This window comes from Callithrix jacchus, chromosome 11 (genome assembly GCF_049354715.1).
Source record: "Callithrix jacchus isolate 240 chromosome 11, calJac240_pri, whole genome shotgun sequence".
NCBI lineage: Eukaryota > Metazoa > Chordata > Mammalia > Primates > Cebidae > Callithrix > Callithrix jacchus.
The window spans coordinates 73,044,165-73,068,764 of record NC_133512.1 but is presented as its reverse complement, the minus strand read 5'-3'; the positions used below and the strand labels follow the sequence as shown (position 1 = coordinate 73,068,764).

Genomic DNA, 24,600 nt, shown 5'->3' with positions numbered 1-24,600 from the left:
CTGCTTTTACTTCATCTCCTGGATATATTTTCTTGCTATTTGTTTCCTACTATGAGAAAACACAGGCTGGGTGCAGCATGGCTCATGCCTGTAATCCCAGCACTTTGGGATGCCAAGGCGGTTGGATCGCTGGGGCCCAGAAGTTTGAGACCAGCCTGGGCAACATGGCAAAACCTCATCTCCACTAAAAATACAAAAATTAGCCAGGCGTGATGGCACACACCTGTAGTCCCAGCTTCTCACGAAGCTGGGGTGGGAGAATCACCTGAACTTGAAAGGAGGAGATTGCAGTGAGCCAAGATTGTGCCATTGCACTCCAGCCTGGGCAACAGAGCAAGACTCTGTGTCAAAAAAAAAGAGAAAAGAAAATGCATTAAAAATTAGAATTACTATTAGTTCCATATATAACAGCATAATCTTTAGTCTCTTGCCCAAATAAAATTAAATTAGCTTGAGTCATTTTATTTTTATGGTTTTTTTAAAAAGATGGTTAGTCTGCAATTAATTATTTACAGGCCAGTTTCCTGATCCATTTTCAACTACAGAGAGTAGTTGAGATCTCTTCAAATTTATGCTATGTGTAAAGTCAGATGTATTATGCCTTTGTCAGCTTACCATGAACACTTCCTAATGTAATATCCCCAGCAGCAGAAGACAGAAATGATGATTCTGTATAAAGGTATTTGGCTTTCAGCAAACCATCTTCTGTAGATACAGTAACAGAACTTCCCTGCAGTTTATCTATGGTCACAGCCTAGTAAGAGAAAGACTAATCAGTTCATTGTAAAACAAAGACTGGTAAAAAGCCAAAATGCTACCTGTGGAATTAGTGAGTAACTACATAAAATGTTACTACCTAGTACACAATCACTTTATTGACTCTGATTCCCTACTTCTAATTATAAGAATGTAAGCAATAGTGCATTCTCTGTAGAATATGGAATGGATCTAACATATTTCCCCATTGATTTAGGTCTCATTTAATTTTTCTTAACAGTGTTTTATATGTTCTATAAAAAATTCTTAATCTTTTGTTAGATTTATTCCTTTTATATATTTGTTTAAGTGCTATTGTACAAGGTATCTTTTAAAATTTCATTTGAACCTAATTGACTTTGTAATTGATCTTAATCCAACAACTTCCCTAAACTCACTAATCCTAATAATTTATCTGTATTTTTAAAAACTCTATATGTGTAATTATACTGTCTACAAGTGATAGCTTCATTTCCTCCCTTCCAATCCTTATATTGATACGTTTTTTCCTGTTTTTTCTTTATTTTCTTGCCTTAACCATCTGTCTCAGGCCTCCAATTCAACAGTGAATAGCAGCTAGTAGAAGCAATGGGACAGCAGGCATCCTTGTCTTATTCCTGTTCTCAAAAGAAAAGTTTACAGCATGTCACCATTAAGCATGATGTTTGCTATATTTTTTAAATAATTTTTATCAGATTAAGGACATTCCCTTCTATTTCAACTTTGTTTTATTACTTTTGCTATTTAAATCATGAATGGGTTTTGAATTTTAGCACATACTTTATTTGATTCTATTGACCTATCTTGGTTTTTCCCCATTAGTATGTTAATGTAGGAAATATACTATTATTTCTAGAACTTTTCCACTTGACATCTAATAATACAATAGCTTTCCACCAAACTAAATGGAAGGAATTTAAATTTACCTATTTAATGACAGAACAAAAAGTACATTTAAAAATCAATACCTTCCTGATAGAGGTATTGCTATAAATTTTCTTTTCTACATGAAAAGAAAAAATTTTCATTAATTTAGTTATTATGAATATGTATATATATACATATATCATACATAGTTCTAACAAATAATGAAAACCAAGTTTTAAGGAAGTACTATGGCTTTGTAGCCCAGAGAGGAAAACTATGTCATCGACTCACCAAATAGTCAGATGAAATGGGTTTCTGTGTGCTCTGTTAAGTTAGAAAACTAAACTTAGGTACTGAAATTAACACAATTTAAAAACACCAGGTATTACTGACCATTGGCATTGGCAATGTGGCTTTGTAGCCCAGATTGAGAGGAAAACTATGTCATCGACTCACCAAATAGTCGATGAAATGGGTTTCTGTGTTCTCTATTAAGTAAGAAAACTAAACTTATGTACTGAAATTAACACAATTTAAAAATACCAGGTATTACTGATCATTGGCACTGGCAAAAGAAAAAAAAAGAAAAACAACATGTAGAAATAATGATGCTTTTATTTATAGTGCTCATTTGATTCTCACAATCTTGTTGAGTAGACAAAGCAAGTATTACCATCTTGTTTTCTGAACAATGAAACAGTCTCAGGGAAGCTAACTGGTAGGTCTAGAACCGGTCAAGTTATCTTTCCTGTGCTTCCTTTACCTTTATCATCATCATTGTGTTATTACATTAGACTTAGCTATGTGCCAGACATTGTTTTAAGTGCTTTACCTGTATTAACTTATTTAATCCTCTTAAAAGAGGATTTTTTGAATTCGTTTTATTACTATTATCCCATTTTCAAAAAAAGCTGAGACACACAGAGGTTAAGTACTTTGTCCAGTTATAGAGCTTAGTGAATGGTTGAGCCAGAATTCAAACACAGGTAGTTTGGCTCTCATATATTCTGTGCTCTTAACTAATTCACTATGTTGTCTCTCAAATATCCAAATCACATTTCTATGTAAGTTGTGTATTAAAAGTTAATAGATTTCACAAGTATTTATTTTATATGTTTTATAAAAATTACTAACTTAGAAATATACATTAAAAATCAATACTATATGTAATAAAATAGAAAAAAAAACCTAGACTGATTCTTTAGTACTTAACAAAACTCAATCAATAAATAAAATTATATAATAGCAAGTAAAATACATGAATACTCAGTAAACCATAAAAGTTGCAACAAATAAATGAGAGGAAACAGTGGCCAAAATATTCAAAGTAACAAATGATTGAGATATTAAATTCTCTGATACTTATATATCATTGTAAATTTGTAATATTCTAGTAACTTATATCATTTCAATAACATTAGCCATCATTTACTGAGTTCGAAGAGGCTGCAAACAATCTAAGAAGTAAAACTAAATACCATCTCAAAAAGCTGCTGCATAAGGTCACACAGTATCTTTCAACACTATCCTAGTTTAATTTACAGAGCATTTTTAAATGTTTAGGTTTAAACAAGCTCTCATGGGGCCTAAGAGAAAGATGATGGAAGATTTAAAAAAACAGAAACAATTACTGTTATAATCTACCTTGTTTAATTATGCCAACAATAATCTACATACAAAATATGCTTGCAACTCGTCCCCACCAATTATCTGAAAATAAAGCCGACTATGAAATTTAACAAATTTATAAGAAACAAAAAGGCTCTTGTAAATTGTCTAAGTGTAAAATAAAATGAAACTTTTTCCCAAAGATATAACATTATCAATCATGTTTTTAAATTACATCTTATAATTTCAAAATTATACCTTTGCTCTTAATACTACCCTAAATAACCAAAGGCTACAAAAAGAGTTGATTAAAAAATACAAACAATCTTCCTGTAACAACTAAAATCCTAATAGCTACTTTAAAAAAAAAAAGCTCTGAGAAAGCAGTAAAGCTATCTAATGGTGCCACCTTGTGGAAAATACTGAAGAAAGTTGAGTTTTGAAACATCCTTCAGTTTGCCTAAGGGTGAAGTAAAAAGGTCTTAGAAAATACTCAAATAAACCTAACATAAGAAAAATCCAATCCAGTTACTGGTGATATTACTTAATGATCTATTTTAATCTATGATCATAAAAATAAAAATATTTTCAGAGCTAGAGTTAAATATTAAGCATTTTTTTATTGATTCCAGACTAGGAACTAATTAACTGTCAAAAGTATTAAACCACAAACTAAAGCCTAAGTTGTATATTATTTAATCACTTAAATTTCAAATTTGAATTTATTTATGAACTAAAATGCATTAAAAAGGGAATGTTACACCACGAACTTTGTAGAACCTACCCATTTGGTAAGCCAAATGGAAGCAAAGTTGCAATTACTAAAAAAAAAAAAGTTTCAATCTTACACTTTTATCTGATGCATGAATATCTATATTTCCATAAACTGTTCCCAGAAAGATCACTTTGCCTCCTTTTGTTTGAACATGCAATTGTTGACTCTGAAAGACAAATTTAAAAAATGCATATAGTGAAAAAGAGAGTAAGTTTGACTTACACTAGTGAAACATTTCAACATTTCTGTATTAATACTGACAAAGCAACAAAAGATTAAGGAATGAAACAGAAACTCACTGCTTCGAATGATGACATCAACTAGAAAAAAATGTCAACTGCTGTTACAGGGATTAAATAAGTCACCTGGACTCAAAGGGCAAAAGAAGATACTTGGCTATTCTGGTAGCTTCACTGAAGAAGGACTTGGGAATCAAAAATCACTGTGACCAGCTAACTAAATAGCCACAATGATGAAGATGACAATAATAATCATTGTTACTATTCATTATTAATAACAATAACAGTTATCACTTACTTGGTATTTTCTTTGCACTAGATACCATGTTAGCTACCTCATATGAACTATCATTTAATCCTCATGACAAACCAGAGAGATAAGTATTACGTTTTTCCCATTTTAGAGAGGAATAATACCACAATTCAGAAAGGTAAATCACTTTATCAGGGTGACGCAGAAAAAAAAAATCTAAAGTAACAATTAGATTCAAGCTCTGTATGATTCCAAAGCCCACATGCTTAAGGCTGGAGTGATCAACCCAATTAAACCTTCTAGCACAACATATCCCAGAAACTGTACCTAAGTAAAAATGCCTCCAAGCACAAAACAATAGTCACAAGCCAGTTTAGCCTCTTCTGCAAGACAGAAAACAAAAATGCGTGTGTGTGTGTCTGTGTGTGTGGCATGCACGTGTGTGTGTGTGTGTGTGTGTGTGTTTGTGTATGTCTTGATTTTGGACTTGGGAACTACAGTAAACACTATTATTGGCTCATAAAAATCCATTTTTTTCCCAAATAAAAGCAGTATAGCTTGACCTACGGCAAGACCACATTTTCCAGCTTCCTTTACCTCTTAAGTGTTAAGTTCTTACCAACAGAACGTAAGTGGAAATGCTATATGCCATTTCCAGGTTGGTGCTTTTAGAAGAACAAGTGTGCCTTCTCTGTGCTCTTCTCATTCCACTAAGTGGGGCCAGAGTATAACAAGGCTCTAAAAGATGGCAAAGCCAGAAGATGTAAGGAACCTAGAATCACTGAATGAAAAAAACCCACCCACACACCTCGACACAAGTAAGAAATAAACTCAAATTATATACAAGCCATTAGATGTTTGGTCTATTTTTTTAGAGTAGTTTATTTTTCCTTAATCATTATATATGTATTTAGTTCTGTTACAATTATAAAGACATAATAGGTAAATATCAGAAGCTGCAGAGGAAGAAAAATAACAAAGGAAACTCACTAATATCATGACCAGCAACTGCAGAGAAATATCTAAAAAGCAGGGAGACAAAAATTCAAAACAATTATGTGGCTTCTAGTTGTTTTACTTGGGAGGAAAAATAGTAAAACCTTAGGCAAAATAGCCCAGGAATGAATTTCAGAAAATTTAGTGAACAGTGCAAAATTACTCATTCTTAAAAAGATCTGGGCTGGGGTGCAGTGGTTCACACCTGTAATACCAGAATTTTGAGAGGCCAAAGTGGGAGGATCACTTCAGGCCAGGAGTTCGAGACCAGCCTGGGCAATATAACAAGACCCTGTCTCTAAAAAACAAATAAGAAAAAAAAAGAAAAGCCAGGCATGGTGGCACATGCCTGTATTTCCCAGCTATTGGGAGGACTGCTTGAGCCCAGAGTTTCAGGATGCAGTGAGCTAGAATCATGCTACTACACTCTGGCCTGGGCAACACATCAAGACCCTGTCTCTAAAAAGAAAAAAAAAAGTATTATCGCATGGTTAAATATGTTATGTCCAGAGACATGAGTCTGAAGTCAAACTATATTTAATATACTCCTTATCAAATATTGTAGGGAGCCAGCTCTACATCACCTGTGGGTACCCCAAGTTTGGTGGCGACACAGGAAAGACAGATTAAGAGAAAAAGTGGGACCAGGGGGCCATCACTTCATTACTCTGGAGGTGACAGTGAAGGCCCTGAGCTCTGATCATCCACACTATTTATTGATTACAATTACTTTGATCTACAGGGTAGGGGTAGAGTGATGGTGGGATGAATCAGTGAGCCGGAAGTGAATCAGTGAGCCAGAAGGACTGATAACTGGCAGTTTGGGAGTTTCACAAAACAAGAACATGTGGTTATCTTTAGTTTATTATCTATGTACAGCTGGTGGAACACAGACCTTACAAGGAGCCTATAAGTCTGGCTATGTCATAGTGCTATGAAGGGGTTTTACATGCTTGGGCACAGTGTTTATGGTAACAGAGCCTAGGTCACCCTGCACCGGAACATGAAGAGGCCTTCCTCCTCAGAGGCCTCCTGCAGTTTGTTGTTCCTTGTTTATATGTTAGTTATAATCAATTTATGTAGGTACTCTGTAAGTCCTTTCTCCTCTGCTATTTTTCCCAACAAAATATGTGATTAAACCTTTGAAAAGATTTAATCCCAGCACTTTGGGAGGCCGAAGCGGGTGGATCACGAGGTCAAGAGATCGAGACCATCCTGGTCAACAAGGTGAAATCCCGTCTCTACTAAAAATACAAAAATTAGCTGGGCATGGTGGTGCGCACCTGTAGTTCCAGCTACTCGGGAGGCTGAGGCAGGAGAATTGCTTGAACCCAGAAGGTGGAGGTTGCGGTGAGCCGAGATCGTGCCATTGCACTCCAGTCTGGGTAACAGCAAAACTCCATCTCAAAAAAAAAAAAAAGAAAAGATTATCCCCAAAGCACTTTTTAAAAATTGTTAAAATTATTTTTATGTACAGAAAACTCAACAGTATACATTTAACCCAGTTTAGTGGCATGATTTTTATCCTTTGCCTTTTCAAGCTTGACAAGGTGAACCACAGATGCAGGTCATTGCCTCCCCAGTGACGATGGATCTCGTCATATCTGTCATTGTAATTAGTCCTGATAGTTTCCACCAGCTTAGACAAAACTCCTTGGTCTTCCAAGTTAACCTGTGGGAAGGCAACAGTGGTGCTGATCTTCCTTTGGACTAGATGTCCCAGTCTTGCCTTTCCTTTGATAATGCAATAAGGGGCCCCTATTTTATGACACAGGGCAAGCAGGAAGACAATCAGCTCGATGAGATCCATGTCATGTGCAGTCACCACCAGCTGGCTTTCTTGTTCTCCACCAAGGTAGTGATGGTGTTAACTCCTGCTCAAAGGACCTGTCGTCTTAGTAGGGACGTCCCCTTTGCTGGCAGCTTTCTTCTTGGCCTGGGCCAAAAGCCTCTGCTTCTTCTTTCCCTTCCTTTGCCTCTGGTCTGTACTCGTGGGCCAGCTTAAGCAGCTGAGTAACCGTTTGGCAGTCCAGGGCCTGGGTGAACTGGTTAATCGCAGGAGGCACTTTCAGCCACTTATAGAGGATAGTTCTCTGCCACTGCAACCTGATATAGCAGGGCCATTTCACGAAGCAGGTGAGGTCTCTTTGGGGCTGGATGTCCTGTCCAGCGCCAAAATTCTTAGGCCTTTTCTCAAACAGGGGATTCACCACTTTCTTGGCCTCCTGCTTCTTCATGACAGCAGGGGCTGCAGCCACCTTCTTTCCCTTGGCTTTCTTTCCTTTCAGCATCTTGGGTGACAGGAGGAGCACACTTGTTGTTTTAAATCAAGAACTCTTAACCAAGCTCACATGAACTCATAAAATTGTAAGCAAAATTTCATATACACGTGCATTTTTTTAAGACGACAATTATTAGATTTTCTGAGAAGTCTAAGGTTCAAAAATAATAAGAGCTACTGTTATGATTTAAGGCTCATCTAATTCCCCCAAAAATGTGAAGTTGATTATAGAATTTTTGAAAACATAAAACCAAATAGTTAAATGTTTAAATAAATCAAAAATTATTTAGAAAATAAAGTATACTGCATTTAAAAAATGCACATGTATGAAATTCAGTTAGTTAAGGGTCTATTGCCTAAAAAATTCACTTATCTTATTCCCTAAGGATGCTGTACCAATGTGGTCTTATCATATGTTTTCTTTGGACAATAAAGAAAGATGGAAAGAGCATGAGCTTGAAAATCATAAAGATCTGAGGTCAAATCCCAGCTCAGTCTTTTTTAGCTATGTGAACTCAAGTGAGTTCCTCAATCTCTTGGTGCCCTCTAGTTTCTTCCTTGATAAAATAGAGAAAATTCAAGGACTAAATGAAGGCTTAGCTAAGATTTATGTACATAATAAGGACTTATTAACGGTAGTTATTATTATTGCTATAAAAATTTTATTACGTAGGGCCAGGCACAGTGGCTCATGCCTGTAATCCCAGCACCTTAGTAGGCTGAGGTGGGCAGATCACCTGAGGTCAGGAGTTCAAGACCAGCCTGGCCAACATGCTGAAACCCCATCTCTACAAAAATACAAAAATTAGCTGGGCATGATAGTGGGTGCCTGTAATCCCAGCTACTTGGGAGGCTAAAGTGGGAGAATCACTTGAACCTGGGAGGCAGAGGTTGCAGTGAGCCGAGATCATGCCATTGCATTCCAGCCTGGGTGACAGAGCGAGACTCTGTCTCAAAAAAAAAAATTATTATGTAGGTCAACAATATTTTAAGTCCTTAAGTTAGTGGAAGATAAACATATTAACAGGTGATCACCAATCCAAGGTAATGATATTATACAATACTTAAAACTTAAACCAGATATTTTACCAAAGTATTCTGATTTGTGAATTTAAGTTAGTTAAATCCTAAGATCTCAAGGATAATTCTCTTAACCCTTAGTATACCATTAGTATCCACAGGCCTAATTTTAGTTCTTGAATTTCTTATTTAGAGCTATTTCATTTGTAAGGACTGACATTTCATGATTTCTATTATTTCTTAGAGTTCTTTCAAGGAACAAATGGAAAATGTACTTACTTTAAAAAAAAGTAGAACAAAACTCATTCTATCTTGTAATTATCATTACTGGTCCACTGGACTCTTATAAATCTAAAATACATTATGGGATAATAGTGTTCTTATTTTTTATATGTTTTATTACATACTGCTAATACATCATCCTAGGAGTTATTTCATCATTATATTCATAAATTATTCCCAACTATGTTTAAAAAAATAATAAGAAGAAAACAGAAGAATGATTGACTTGTATAAAGCAATGGCTCTCAATTGGAGATGATTTTGTCCCCAGAAGACATTTGACAATGTCTGGAGATATTTTTCCTTGTCACAACTGAGAAGCATTCTACTGGCATCTAGAAGGTAGAGGCCAAAGATGGTGCTAAATATTCTATACTGCACAGGACAGGCTCCACACAAAGAATTATCTAGCCAAAAAGGTTTATAGTGCCAAGGCTAAAAAACCATTTTTAACTTCAAGCTTGCAATGGCAAAAAAGAAAATTAACAGAGAAAGATCTTTCAGAACAATCAGATTAATCAAAACATAAATGCAGAGACAGACGGCAGTATACTAGATTCTAATTTTGATTGTGAAATTGGAAATCTCAAACTCTTGGGTCTTCAGAGGTCAACAGTCTAGATCAGTTTTCTGAAACTGAAGTATCAATGACTGAACAAAATATTTCTAAGGACAAAAAGGAATTATGATATCCTCACCCAGTTAGTCATTCAACATCAAGACCTTACTGCATAATCTTTTATAACAAGAATCTGAACCAACTCATTTTGCTAAAAGGATGTGTGATGGTTATGTTAATCTTTTATGATATTTGTGCTACTAAATTTATTTGAAATGATTCATATTCAGACAGATGCTAATGGCATATATGCAAATAAAGGTGGATGAAAGAAAAAAATGTAAAAAAATGCATCAAACTATTTTAACTGGTGTTTGGAAATCTAAAAATGAAAATATTATGAAGCAAAGATGACTGACTTCAACAAAACTTCATGCTTTCAAAGTTCAAAAAGTATCAAGTTTTGACTATGCAAATGTAAGAAGCAATAAGAGTAATGATAAGCTAGAACCTATCAGAGAGGATTTCAAACTATTTATAGCTGACACAAGTCTAATCTTTAAAAAATTAAATATAGGTCAGGCATGGTAGCTCACACCTGTAATCCCAGCACTTTGGGAGGCCAAGGCAGGAGGATAGCTTGAGCCCATAAGTTCAAGACCAGCCTGGGCAATACAGTGAGGCCCTGTCTCTACAAAAAAAATATTTCAAAAAAATTAGGCAGGCATAGTGGTGCACACCTGTAGTCTCAGCTACCTGGGAGGCTGAGGTGGGAAGATCCCTTGAGCCTAGCGGGTTGAGACTACAGTAAGCCAAGATCATATACTGCATTCTAGCCTGGCTGACAGAGTGAGACCCTGCCTCAAAAAAAAAAGTTAATTATAAAAATGTTAATTACAAAGCAAGATGAATCATATGTTATTTGCACAGATAACTACTTACTCCTTAAGTAATGCGCTAACTGGTACATTAAAAATGTGATTAAAGTAATCTAATATTTAAGCACATTTATAGTGCATAAAGATTCTTCCTTAATCTAATAAAATGGAAGAAAATCATTCATGAAAACTAAAATTTATTTAGTAAGATTTCAGAATACTAGGAAAATACTGTTAGTTTCACTGTACACTTTGAAATGAAATCAAAAAGAAATTTGAGGCTATATCCTCAAAACTGCTACAACCTCTGTACTCTACTAGAACTGATTTCAAGGCAAAATGTTTGCCAAGGACTTTCTGAGAGATAAATAAATAACCATGTTCTGAGAAATAGAAGAATCTCTTCAGTTTGATAGCATAATTCATAGTGTAGGATTTTTTTTAAAAATAGTGAAATAAAATTAGAAAAATGCTATACCTTAACAGACTGCAGGACGCTGGTCCCCTGCTCAGTTTCAATTTTACAGTTATCACACTCGATACTTTGAACTTTTACACAACCAGACCCAGATGACTTGATATCCAAACCTAGAAGTAAAAAAAGAAGAAAAAAAGTTAGTACTGCCGTTTATAAGCTCAAAAGCATTTTAGAAATCCAGGTCCTCAGTTATGTCCATAACATTACTGAATCCCGGAAAGGGCATACTCTAAAGGTAAGGAGTCTTCTACCACGGCAACAGGACAAATACAGTAGCCTTTCTGCCAGTTTTTAGAAACAGGGCAGTTATTTCTACTGGCCTAAATCATCTAAAGAGAAATAAGAGACTGCAATTCTGGTAAGTTCTCCTGTGAAAGACTGTAGAAGCCTGTTCCCCAGTATAAATGATCATGACTTAGGTTTTTAAATCCTATGTCTAACCTTTCATACCTAAAAAATGAAAATATTACCATTGCAGCTATATCACAAGGTATTTGAAGTAAATTTTAAAAATGGGAACAACTTTGAAAAACATAATATATACTATTAAAACCACAAGATTAGGCTATATATACTATTAAAACCACAAAATTACACCATGCCTGTAATCCCAGCACTTGGGGAGGCCAAGGAAGGAGGATTGCTTGAAGCCCAGGAGTTCCAGACCAGCCTGGGCAATGTGGCAAAATTCCATTTCTACAAAAGTAAAAACATTTGCCATGCATGGTAGCATGCACCTGTAGTCCCAAGTACTCAGGAGGCAGAGGTGGGAAGATCGCTTAAAACCGTGAAGTCAAGATTGCAGTGGGCCATGTTTACGCCGCTGAATACCAGCATGCGTGACAGAGTAAGACACAGTGTCAAAACAAACAAAAAAACCCCAACAGTAATCTCTTGTGGACAAAAGACAGTGGTATATGAAGAAAGTTTGGAAAATAAGGAATCACAATGCCATCCTTGGCTGTCTATTTAAGATGTAACTGCAGGCATCTCTGTATACAAATTTTAAAAATTAAAAACACTGATATTAATTTGGAATTCACATATATATTGATGATTTCTCTTACACTGGACAAGAAGCACCCACCCCACCCCACCATGCCTGAACCACAGATAGTACCACATCCTATATAGTCTATGTTTTTTTCTTATATATATGTATATCAGTGATCAAGTTTAATTTATAAACTAGGCATAGTAAGAGATTAACAACAGTAATAGAGCAATTATAACAACATACTCTAATAAAAGTTATGTGAATGTGATCTGTCAAAATATCTTAATATTTTCCTGTAACAGTTGAGGCAGGTAACAAATTGAGAAATCCAAACGGTGCATAAGGGAGGACTACTGCATCTACTTTTTGGTGCAACTGTAAGCATTATAAAAGATGATCTTAAAAATGCTAAATGTCATTATTATCATCATTATCATCATCATCATCATTAATACCTTCCCTCAGTCCCAGGAAGAATGAATCATCATCATCATCATCAATATCTTCCTTCAGTCCCAGGAAGAGTGACAGTCTGGGGAGCCCTTCCTAGAAAAGTGTGTGTACACAGTGCCTTGCCATTTAGGAAATAACGTACAACCCCAAAACCTAGGAAACGTATCTTGCAGCATTACTATTTAAGTTTCTTAGGCAGGCTTACCACATGTTTTTCTTCAAAGCTTGCTACTCATGGAGAACTTAGGCCAAAAGGAATGGAAACATAACAGTAAAAAGCTAGGCTGCCTGTCTAAAACCAAATACTCAAACCAGGTAATACATAGAACATCTTATTGGCAGGGCTGTTTGGGGACAGACTCCCAGGCTGTGAGCAAGAGGAAATGTAGATGGACTTCCATACCATTGAATGGATTGTCAAGAAACCTCAACCTTGAAAAATAAGCCACTTTGTTAATGACAATGGGATAAAGGAGAACACAAGAAGCTCCACAAATGTAATTTGACCTGGATTATACCAAATCATGTTTCCATTCGATGGATAAAATTTCTATAATTGGGAACCTAATTTTTAAATACTGCTCAGATACTCAAGAACAGAACAGAGGAAAAGGTGCACTTCCGAAGGCGTCAACTGTAAATTAGGTTTAGAAAGCCAGGATCAATTAAAAGTGCACGTCTACCAAATTTAATGAGTTCACTGTGCGTGCGCTGTAACCCAAACCCGTTTTCACTTTACTTGCCAAACTTCAGGGGCGCGTTCACCTCCACGGACGTTTGGGGGTCGATACTATCAGACACGATGGCCATCTCCTCAAGAGTCTCGTCGTACTTCACCAACAAGCTATCCAGGACCCGCCGCTCACCGTCCTCCAGGCCGCACACCGCGACCAGCACTCGGTCGCCATCCGGGTAGGTGAGGGGGTCCAGGGGCCTCACGGCCAGGTGGCATGGGAGCCGCGCCCGCAGCCGACCGAATGGGCTCACCTGCAGCGTCCACTCCTTCAGAGTCCGTCGCGCCGGGCCAGGAGGAGGGACCTCAGCCTCCGATCCTGGCCAGCGCTCCCCCCGACCTGAGCCGTACGGCCTGGCTTGGCACTCCCGGCAAGACCAGCGCCCAGCGCCAGCCCATAGTCGGACCTGACGGAGACTGAGGCAGCCAAGCTCCCAGCCTGAGCAAGGGGCGAGCATGGCGCGCCCTTCTGGCCCGTCCTCAGAACACTTCAACCACAGAGAGGGTCACTTGCCACAGCCAATCGACTTATCTGCTGTGATGTCTCCAGTGAAACAGGAGACGTCTGTCACGGTTTAAATGAAGCAAGCACTAGCTCGCTTGCTGGAGGCGATTTAAAGATCCGCCAATCAATCCTCAGAGGCAAGTTCGAATTTGAAAGCTCTAAACTCTGACCCGGACTTCTTGCCTACTCCCGCCCCTTTCGCTAAGGTCGACGGGATAAGTAGTTCTAAAGGTTGAAACGTCGCAGAGCTCTGGCATCTTAGAAACCACATATCCCAGGAGGCAATGCGCAGAGGAGACAGGGTAAGAAAGCAGGTGTTAGACTCGCTGGAAAGGCGCGTGCCCTTTGCCTCAAGACCATTGGCCATTGGAGGGGCGGTTCTTGGAAGTCCAACTGGCCAATGGAAGGAGCGGAAAGGACAACGAGCGTAAAGTTGCGTAGTCACCTTGGATACCAAGGACGCGACTTCTTGTTTGGAGAGGTGAAGCTTTGGAGTGAGACTCAGGAGGCCAAATCCCAAAGAGGAAAATAGAAGCCTAAATAAGGATCAGGACCAAGGGAAGGGGTAAGAAACTGTGCTTCTAAAGATGACAACTAGGTGCAAACTAGGAGTAACCTCTGTGGATGTCAAGACGCACGCTTCACTAACCTAGTGGGGGCGTCCCCCGGGGGATGGAGAATGCCTTGGCAAAAGAGTGAAGAGCCAAATTGGTGCTTTTGGACGGAATTGCCTCATTGGAGGTGTACTCCCTCCTGTATTCCAAATATAGAAATAGAGTATTGGCTCCTTCCTGACCCTAAGTGACCTTACTTTGAGTTTTAATTGCTCACTTTAAAAATGAAGATTATAATACCTTCCTTGCCATGCCTCAAAAAGGGTTTTTGTAAGGATCAAGTAAGAAAATGGATGGGAATATGGTGCACAGTCTACAAAATTACCATGTAAAGTACTATATTTTTATTTCAATGTTCTTAACATTGATTCTGAGTTACCAAGAAAATTATGAGAGATCAGAACTTGTTTTGAGAATAGCATTGATCTCTTTAACTGCAAATGATCCTCAGTTTTGTTGTAGAGTCTTAAAAAAAAGACACACACATAAAAGAGAGTCACCGTGGTGCGGTGGAAAGTGCAGAGACAAGAGTCAGATTATTTTCCTGGTTCCACCACTGCTTTATCTGTGTCACCTAGACCTGTCTATTTAGTTTTAAAATGAAGAAAGATGGTCCTAAATTATAAGGAGTGTGTGTGTGTGTGTGTGTGTGTGTGTGTGTTTACCTTTTGTAATTCTATGACCAGTAAAATAATGGGAACAAAACGATTTATTTTCTTCTTTCCTGCCTGATTTCTCTCTCCCCTTGTGTGCGCCTTACTTCCTCCTAAAAATTATTCCCTAATTATTTAGCCAAGAAACCTGCAAGGCTGATCTTTCTAAAATGTAAGTTCCTTAAAAAATTGAACCCCCTACAATGACCAGAATTCCTGGGGCTACTGTGATAGATAGACTGGGCTGAAGTCCTTATGGGTTCAACTCTCATGTTCTCTGCTAGCCACTACCTTTTTAAAAATTCAGTGCTTTCTTAACTTATCATTGCCTCTTTTCTGCCCTTTTAGTCCTTCCTCCTTCCTTATTCTTCCTTCAGTGAAGACTCACTGATTATAGGTGCTAGCTCAGGTTCAGCAGGGGCCCACTGAATTAGTTCTATCCTTGTCTTTGGGTTTCATTAGTCATAATTATTCAGAATAATCTTCAAACTTTTTTTGATGAAAACTGACAGGTGTAACTTTGAAAAGAAATTTGGAAAAAGGCACTGGCTTAAAGAAGTTGAGAATGTACTCAGATTTTCTGTGGAAGTCTAGACATTTTTAGATTAAATGTTAATTCTTAATAGAGAATTCTGTTTTTATGGTAATTTTTCCTTTTCTGAGACAAACTAAGTTAATGGAATTGGCAACTGAACTATAATTTTCTATGTTGCATAATCATTATTTTACTTTTTAAAATAAAAACCAAATAGAATTGACCAAAAATTTACTTTTCTGATCAAATGAGGTTAAAAATTGAGAAAATTATTAATATTAAGATTGATATAAAATATTTAAAATTATAGACCCTTAAAAATAGTCTCATGAGTATCAAATCTGTCCACATATCAACAGTGATGAATAAAAGTTGTATCTTCCATCTACATGACATTATAGTTGTCAAACCATGTTCACATGCATCATCTCACTGTATCCTCACTAATTAGCAGGGAAATTATTCTCCTCACACTCTAGAGAGGAAACAGATTCAGAAACATTAAGATTAAGCAATTAGAAGGTCTGGCCCTTTTATCACTCTACCAAAAGGTCCTTCTATTTTTCTGACACCTTTGAAGAAAAAATCAAATTATTCACCTCATAAGTGGAAAATTATATACAACTTTTTCTCCATATTTAGAGTTTGTTTCTAAGTTATTTTCACATCTTCAGTTATAAAAAGCCATTTCTGTGGTCTTAAACATATACTTCTGGTAACAGTGTTAAGTTAGGACAAAATTTTTAGGGTTCAACACAGCAATAAGCATGAAAAGCTTTTGCCATAACTCAGAAATTGTACTTTTGGGGATGTAAGCATAAAGTTAGGGATGCTCAAGTAATTTTGTTTTATAGGGTTACTTGTAACAGAAAATAATTGCATCAATTTAAATGCTCCCTGGTGTGGTGTGGTGGCTTATGCCTGTAATTTCAGCACTGTGGGAGGCCGAGACAGGTGGATCACCTGAGAACAGGAGTTCGAGACCAGCCTGGACAACATGGTGAAATGCCGTCTCTACTAAAAATACAAAAATTAGCTGGCTGTGGTGGCCGGCCACCACTCTCAAATCTATTTTGGATTTTTCTTAGATTGAGTTAAAAACTCCAAAGCATTTTGGCAATCTCGGCAACACCGGCTTCCTCAGAAAGCAGCTGCGACTGCTCCTCCGGTCCTTTGTCAGCATCTCTAGGCTACACTTGTAATCCCAGCTACTCAGGGGGTTGAGACAGGAGAATTGCTTGAACTCAGAAGGCGGAGGTTGCAGTAAGCCAAGATCGTGCCACTGCACTCCAGCCTGGGCAACGAGAGTGAAACTCTGTCTCAAAATAAATTTTTTTAAATGCTCCCAAATAGGAGAGTATTACATAAATTAGTATATATCTGAATTATTATGCAACAATTTAAACATTATATTTTGATATGGAAATATTCCATATATAAAGTGAAAAGAGTAGATACAAAATTACATATACAGTATGATCCCAATTGTGTAATACTAATGATAAATTTAAATAAAAATTATACTTCATGGAAACAATTCCAGAGGGGTATATACCACTTGATAGCAGTGGTTATCTAAGCAGTGACACGATGAGTGGTTACTGTAATTTTTGTGTATCAATGGTGAAAATATATTACATTTATAATAAGAATTTTAAAGCATTTCATAGCATATATTGTTTCCTAAAACTGACTCAAATAATCAAATGGATAGGGAGGTTCTTACCATCTAGATGTAATTACTTCAATTAATATTTTATTTACTGATTTATTTTCAATAAATGGGCAGCAGAGGGCATGAGAGAGCTTTCAGAAAAGGTAAACAAAACAGAATTCAGCAATTTAGCTTAAGAGAAAAGCCATAAGAATTTCTTAACTTTCTGAATTATAAACTATTTAAAAATTAATATCTTATCACTTCTATTATTTTATGAAATATTAATAAACATAACCATTTTAACTAATAACTATCAACACTGAGAAGTATTTAATGACTATATGTGGGTCCGAATTCTATTTGAAATCTCTATGTGAAACTGTAAGCAGACACAGTTTTATTTCTTACTTTCTAATCTGTATGACTTGTTTTTCTTTTATAGTGTTTTTAAACTTGCTAAGACTGCCACTGCCATATTGACTTGGAGTGGCAAAAGCAGAAATCCTTGATTTATTTCCTATTTATGAGGGAAAACATTGGGTATTTCAACAACAATTAGGAAGTTAGCTGTAGATTTTTGAAAGATACCTTTTTTTTTTTAATTTTTTCCTTTTTCTTTTTTTTTTTTTTAATTTTTTATTGCATTTTAGGTTTTGGGGTACATGAGCAGAACATGCAAGACACTTGCGTAGGTCTACGCATGGCAGTGTGTTTTGCTTCATTTCTCCCCTTCACCCACATTTGGCATTTCTCCTCAGGCTATCCCTCCCCACCTCCCCCTCCCACTGGCCCTCCCCTTTTCCCGCCAGTAGACCCCAGTGTTTAGTACTCCCCTCCCTGTGTCCATGTGTTCTCATTTTTCATCACCCGCCTATGAGTGAGAATATGTGGTGTTTCATTTTCTGTTCTTGTGTCAGTTTGCTGAGGATGATGTTCTCCAGATTCGTCCATGTCCCTACAAACGACACAAACTCATCATTTCTGATTGCTGCATAATATTCCATGGTGTATATGTACCACATTTTTCCAATCCAGTCTATTATCGATGGGCATTTGGGTTGATTCCAGGTCTTTGCTATCGTAAACAGTGCTGCAATGAACATTCGTGTACATGTGTCCTTATAGTAGAACAATTTATAGTCCTTTGGATATATACCCAGTAATGGGATTGCTGGGTCAAATGGAATTTCTATTTCTAAGGCCTTGAGGAATCGCCACACCGTCTTCCACAATGGTTGAACTAATTTACACTCCCACCAACAGTGTAAAAGTGTTCCTTTTTCTCCACATCCTCTCCAGCATCTGTTGTCTCCAGATTTTTTAATGATCGCCATTCTAACTGGTGTGAGATGGTATCTCAATGTGGTTTTGATTTGCATCTCTCTGATGACCAGTGACGATGAGCATTTTTTCATATGACTGTTGGCCTCATATATGTCTTCTTTCATAAAGTGTCTGTTCATATCCTTTGCCCACTTTTGAATGGGCTTGTTTGTTTGTTTCCTGTAAATCTGTTTGAGTTCTTTGTAAATTCTGGATTTCAGCCCTTTGTCAGATGGGTAAACTGCAAAAATTTTTTCCCATTCTGTTGGTTGCCGATTCACTCAAGTGACTGTTTCTTTTGCCGTGCAGAAGCTGTGGAGTTTGATTAGGTCCCATTTGTCTATTTTGGCTTTTGTTGCCAATGCTTTTGGTGTTTTGTTCATGAAGTCCTTGCCTACTCCTATGTCCTGGATAGTTTTGCCTAGATTTCCTTCTAGGGTTTTTATCGTGCCAGGTCTTATGTTTAAGTCTTTAATCCATCTGGAGTTAATTTTAGTGTGAGGTGTCAGGAAGGGGTCCAGTTTCTGCTTTCTGCACATGGCTAGCCAGTTTTCCCAACACCATTTGTTAAATAGGGAATCCTTTCCCCATTGCTTGTTTTTGTCAGGTTTATCAAAGATTGTATAGTTGTAGATATGTTGTGTTGCCTCCGGTGCCTCTGTTCTGTTCCATTGGTCTATATCTCTGTTTTGGTACCAGTCCCATGCTGTTTTGATTACTGTAGCCTTGTAGTATAGTTTGAAATCCGGTAGTGTGATGCCCCCCGCTGTGTTCTTTTTGCTTAGAATTGACTTGGCTATGTGGGCTCTCTTTTGGTTCCATATGAAGTTCATGGTGGTTTTTTCCAGTTCTGTGAAGAAAGTCAATGGTAGCTTGATGGGGATAGCGTTGATTCTGTAAATTACTTTGGGCAGTATAGCCATTTTCACGATATTAATTCTTCCTAACCATGAACATGGAATGTTTCTCCATCTGTTTGTGTCCTCTCTGATTTCGTTGAGCAGTGGTTTGTAGTTCTCCTTGAAGAGGTCCCTTACGTTCCTTGTGAGTTGTATTCCAAGGTATTTTATTTTTTTGTAGCAATTGTGAATGGCAGTTCGTTCTTGATTTGGCTCTCTTTAAGTCTGTTATTGATGTAGACGAATGCTTGTGATTTTTGCACATTGATTTTATATCCTGAGACATTGCTGAAGTTGCTTATCAGTTTCAGGAGTTTTTGGGCTGAGGCGATGGGGTCTTCTAGGTATACTATCATGTCGTTTGCAAATAGAGACAATTTGGCTTCCACCTTTCCTATTTGAATACCCTTTATTTCTTTTTCTTGCCTGATTGCTCTGGCTGGAACTTCCAGTACTATATTGAATAGGAGTGGTGAAAGAGGGCATCCTTGTCTAGTGCCGGATTTCAAAGGGAATGCTTCCAGTTTTTGCCCATTCAGTATGATATTGACTGTTGGTTTGTCATAAATAGCTTTTATTACTTTGAGATACGTTCCATCAATACCGAGTTTATTGAGGGTTTTTAGCATAAAGGGCTGTTGAATTTTGTCAAATGCCTTCTCTGCATCAATCGAGATAATCATGTGGTTTTTGTTTTTGGTTCTGTTTATGTGATGAATTACATTTATAGACTTGCGTATGTTGAAGCAGCCTTGCATCCCTGGGATGAATCCTACTTGATCATGATGAATAAGTTTTTTGATTTGCTGTTGCAATCGGCTTGCCAATATTTTATTGAAGATTTTTTCATCTATGTTCATCATGGATATTGGCCTGAAGTTTTCTTTTCTTGTTGGGTCTCTGCCGGGTTTTGGTATCAGGATGATGTTGGTCTCATAAAATGATTTGGGAAGGATTCCCTGTTTTTGAATTATTTGGAATAGTTTTAGAAGGAATGGTACCAGCTCCTCCTTGTGTGTCTGGTAGAATTCGGCTGTGAATCCATCTGGACCTGGGCTTTTTTTGTGTGGTAGGCTCTTAATTGCTGCCTCTACTTCTAACCTTGTTATTGGTCTATTCATAGTTTCAGCTTCCTCCTGGTTTAGGCTTGGGAGGACACAGGAGTCCAGGAATTTATCCATTTCTTCCAGGTTTACTAGTTTATGTGCGTAGAGTTGTTTGTAATATTCTCTGATGATGGTTTGAATTTCTGTGGAATCTGTGGTGATTTTCCCTTTATCGTTTTTTATTGCATCTATTTGGTTATTCTCTCTTTTATTTTTAATCAATCTGGCTAGTGGTCTGTCTATTTTGTTGATCTTTTCAAAAAACCAGCTCTTGGATTTATTGATTTTTTGAAGGGTTTTTCGTGTCTCAATCTCCTTCAGTTTAGCTCTGATCTTAGTTATTTCTTGTCTTCTGCTGGGTTTTGAGTTTTTTTGATCTTGCTCCTCTAGCTCTTTCAATTTTGACGATAGGGTGTCAATTTTGGATCTCTCCATTCTCCTCATATGGGCACTTATTGCTATATACTTTCTTCTAGAGACTGCTTTAAATGTGTCCCAGAGATTCTGGCATGTTGTGTCTTCGTTCTCATTGGTTTCGAAGAATTTCTTTATTTCTGCCTTCATTTCATTGTTTACCCAGTCAACATTCAAGAGCCAGTTGTTCAGTTTCCATGAAGCTGTGTGGTTCTGGGTTGGTTTCTGAATTCTGAGTTCTAACTTGATTGCACTGTGGTCTGAGAGGCTGTTTGTTATAATTTCACTTGTTTTGCATTTGCTGAGCAGTGCTTTACTTCCAATTATGTGGTCAGTTTTAGAGTAGGTGTGATGTGGTGCTGAGAAGAATGTATATTCTGTGGATTTAGGGTGGAGAGTTCTGTAAATGTCTATCAGGTTTACTTACTCCAGGTCTGAGTTCAAACCCTGGATATCCTTGTTGATTTTCTGTCTGGTTGATCTGTCTAATATTGACAGTGGAGTGTTAAAGTCTCCTAATATTATTGTGTGGGAGTCTAAGTCTCTTTGTAGGTCATTAAGAACTTGCCTTATGTATCTGGGTGCGCCTGCATTGGGCCCATATATGTTTAGAATCGTTAGCTTTCTTGTTGTATCGATCCTTTTACCATTATGTAATGGCCTTCTTTGTCTCTTTTGATCTTTGTTGCTTTAAAGTCTATTTTATCAGAGATGAGAATTGCAACTCCTGCTGCTTTTTGCTCTCCATTTGCTTGGTAAATCTTCCTCCATCCCTTTATTTTGAGCCTTTGTGTATCCTTGCATGTGAGATGGGTTTTCTGGATACAGCACACTGATGGGTTTTGGATTTTTATCCAATTTGCCAGTCTGTGTCTTTTGATTGGTGCATTTAGTCCATTTACATTTAGGGTTAATATTGTTATGCGTGAATTTGATACTGCCATTTTGATGCTAGCTGGCTGTTTTGCCCATTAATTGATGCAGATTCTTCATCTTGTTGATGCTGTTTAGCATTTGGTATGTTTTTGGAATGGCTGGTACTGGTTGTTCCTTTCTATGTGTAGTGCCTCTTTCAGGAGCTCTTGTAAAGCAGGCCTGGTGGTGACAAAATCTCTGAGTACTAGCTTGTTTGCAAAGTATTTTATTTTTCCTTCACTTATGAAGCTCGGTTTGTCTGGATATGAAATTATGGGTTGAAAGTTCTTTTCTTTAAGAATGTTGAATATTGGCCCCCACTCTCTTCTGGCTTGTAGTGTTTGTGCCGAGAGATCTGCTGTGAGTCTGATGGGCTTCCCTTTGTGGGTGACCCGACCTTTCTCTCTGGCGCCCTTAGTATTTTCTCCTTCATTTCAACCTTGTTGAATCTGACGATTATGTGCCTTGGGGTTGCTCTTCTTGCGGAATATCTTTGTGGTGTTCTCTGTATTTCCTGCATTTGAGTGTTGGCCTGTCTTGCTAGGTGGGGGAAATTTTCCTGGATGATGTCCTGAAGAGTATTTTCCAGCTTGGATTCATTCTCTTCGTCCCCTTCTGGTACACCTATCAAACGTAGGTTAGGTCTTTTCACATAGTCCCACATTTCTTGGAGACTTTGTTCATTCCTTTTTGCGCTTTTTTCTCTGATCTTGGTTTCTTGTTTTATTTCATTGAGTTGATCTTCGACTTCAGATATTCTTTCTTCTGCTTGGTCTATTTGGCTATTGAAACTTGTGCATGCTTCGCGATGTTCTCGTATTGTGTTTTTCAGCTCCTTTAATTCATTCATATTCCTCTCTAAGTTATCCATTCTTGTTATCATTTCCTCAAATCTTTTTTCATATCTTTTTTCAAGGTTCTTAGTTTCTTTGCATTGATTTAATACATGTTCTTTTAGCTCACAAAAGTTTCTCATTATCCACCTTCTGAAGTCTAATTCCGTCATTTCGTCACAGTCATTCTCCGTCCAGCTTTGTTCCCTTGCTGGTGAGGAGTTTTGGTCCTTTCTAGGTGGCGAGGTGTTCTGGTTTCGGGTGTTTTCCTCCTTTTTGCGCTGGTTTCTTCCCATCTTTGTGGATTTATCCACTTGTGGTCTGCGTAGTTGCTGACTTTTCGATTGGGCCTCTGAGTGGACACCGAGATTGTTAGTGATGAAGTATTTCTGTTACTTGGTTTTCCTTCTACCAGTCTAGCCTCTTCTCTGTATGACTGCTGAGGTCCACTCCAGGCCCTGCTTGTCTGGGGTGCACCTATAGCAGCTGCGGAAAAGCGAGGGATTCTACCAGTTTCTTTTTCTGCTATCTTTGTCCCCGAATGATGCCTGCTAAATGTCAGTCTTTTGAATATAGAGGGGTCAGGGAGCTGCTTGAGGAGAGAGTTTGTACTTTGTAGGAGCTCAATTGCTGAGCTGTGAGCTCTGTTGTTCATTCAGGGCTGATAGGCTGAAAAAACCCCTTTTTTTCCTCAGATGCTCTGTCTGGAGGTGGGGGGTTGAGGTTTTCCTTGTGAGTGTCCTCCTCGCTGTCCTGCCCAGCTAGGAGGCAGTCAAGTCACTTTTTGCCTGCCGAGGCTCCGCCCTACTGGTGTGAGGTTCGCCCTGTTGCTGCAGGCTCTGCCCTTCTGCTGTGGTCTCCGCCTGTTGCCGTGGGCTACGCCCTGCAGCGGAGTCACTCTGTTGTACCGGGTTGCTTCGGCAACGGCAGGCTATGTCAGCAATGGGCGTGTACCTCAGTGGGGGCTGATTGCCTCGGTAATGGCAGACGCCCCTCCCCCACGGAGCTGCGCTCTAAGAAAACCTCCTCACCGGGAGGGTTTGGAATTGCCCTTTTGTTTGTTGCACTGCGCTATCCCAAACGCTTTGTCCCTGGGATTTCCTGGGCTGGCTCACTGCCCAAGTCTCGTTCAGTCTCAAGTTTAGCCCTCCCAGGTCTCAGTTTGCCAGTTCAACAGGGCACCCGTAGCAGTGCGCTTTTGTATGGAGCGCTGTGGAATGCCTCTGTGCTCCGGCGTGGGCCAGAGCTGCACCGGCTGCCGGCTACACCAGCCAAGACCTCTGCCTGGCGTCCTGCGTCACTTTTATACCTGGGAATTTCCCCGTTCTGTGGGCAACTAAGATCCGTCTGGAAATGCGTCCCCCACTCACCCTCTGTGCGCATCCAGCGAGAGCTTCAATCCTGGGTTGTTCTCACAGCGCCATCTTGAGTCCTCTCCAAGATACCTTTTAGCAAGTTAAGGAAGTTTAATTTCTAATTTCCTTAGACTTTTTATCATGAGTGAATGTTGCATTTTGTCAAATGCTTTTTCTGTATCTATGAAGATGATCATATAGTTTTTCTTCCAATTTATTGATGTGGCATGTTACAATGATTGTTTTTCAAGTGTTGAACCACCTTTCATTCCCTCGATAAACAACTTTGATCATGATCATGTTATCGTCAGTGAGCTTTGGTGTATCCATTTCCTGCCCAGAAACCTCTGTGGCCACAGCACCTTTGTCCAAATTCTTGTCCTGAATCCATGAAGAATGAGGTATGCACACAAGTGAAGAGTGAACAAGATGTAGACGAGCTTTACCGAGTGTTAAGAGGAGACCCACAGTGGGTAGATCATCTCTGTAGGAAGGTCTTCTCTCCAGAGTTGAGTTCTTAGAAGACCGGAGGCCCTGAAGAGGGTAGCTCCTCTCTGCTACTAGTTGTCCCAATGTCTGCAGCTCCCAGTGGAAAGGAGGCCCTGGAGAGGGTGGC

At 38.3% G+C, this 24,600-nt stretch overlaps 2 protein-coding genes across 12 annotated transcripts in view; one reads left to right on the top strand and one right to left on the bottom strand.

Moving 5' to 3' along the window:
* The window catches only part of FAM185A (family with sequence similarity 185 member A), an 82,746-nt gene extending 68,921 nt beyond the window's left edge, over positions 1 to 13,825 (bottom strand). For 3 of the 4 annotated variants that reach the window (XM_054237860.2, XM_002751672.5, XM_035255051.3), the window contains exons 1-4: positions 13,186 to 13,825; positions 10,993 to 11,102; positions 4,080 to 4,172; positions 616 to 754 (exon numbers count right to left, since the gene is read on the bottom strand). In XM_054237860.2, the coding sequence (XP_054093835.1) occupies positions 616 to 754; positions 4,080 to 4,172; positions 10,993 to 11,102; positions 13,186 to 13,633 (790 nt within the window). In that variant the 5' untranslated portion in view covers positions 13,634 to 13,825. Of the gene's footprint in view, positions 1 to 615; positions 755 to 4,079; positions 4,173 to 6,350; positions 7,786 to 10,992; positions 11,103 to 13,185 lie in introns of those variants that run through there. The other variant, XM_078343074.1, reaches the window with a different exon arrangement.
* Positions 1 to 24,600, top strand: part of CCDC146 (coiled-coil domain containing 146) — a 265,750-nt gene that overhangs the window by 64,423 nt on the left and 176,727 nt on the right. For 7 of the 8 annotated variants that reach the window (XM_078343039.1, XM_035255011.3, XM_078343040.1 and 4 more), the window contains exon 1: positions 14,129 to 14,245. The exons of the other annotated variant lie outside the window; for it this stretch is intronic. The gene's annotated coding sequence lies outside the window, so the exon portion shown is untranslated. Of the gene's footprint in view, positions 1 to 14,128; positions 14,246 to 24,600 lie in introns of those variants that run through there. 8 annotated transcript variants of the gene reach the window in all.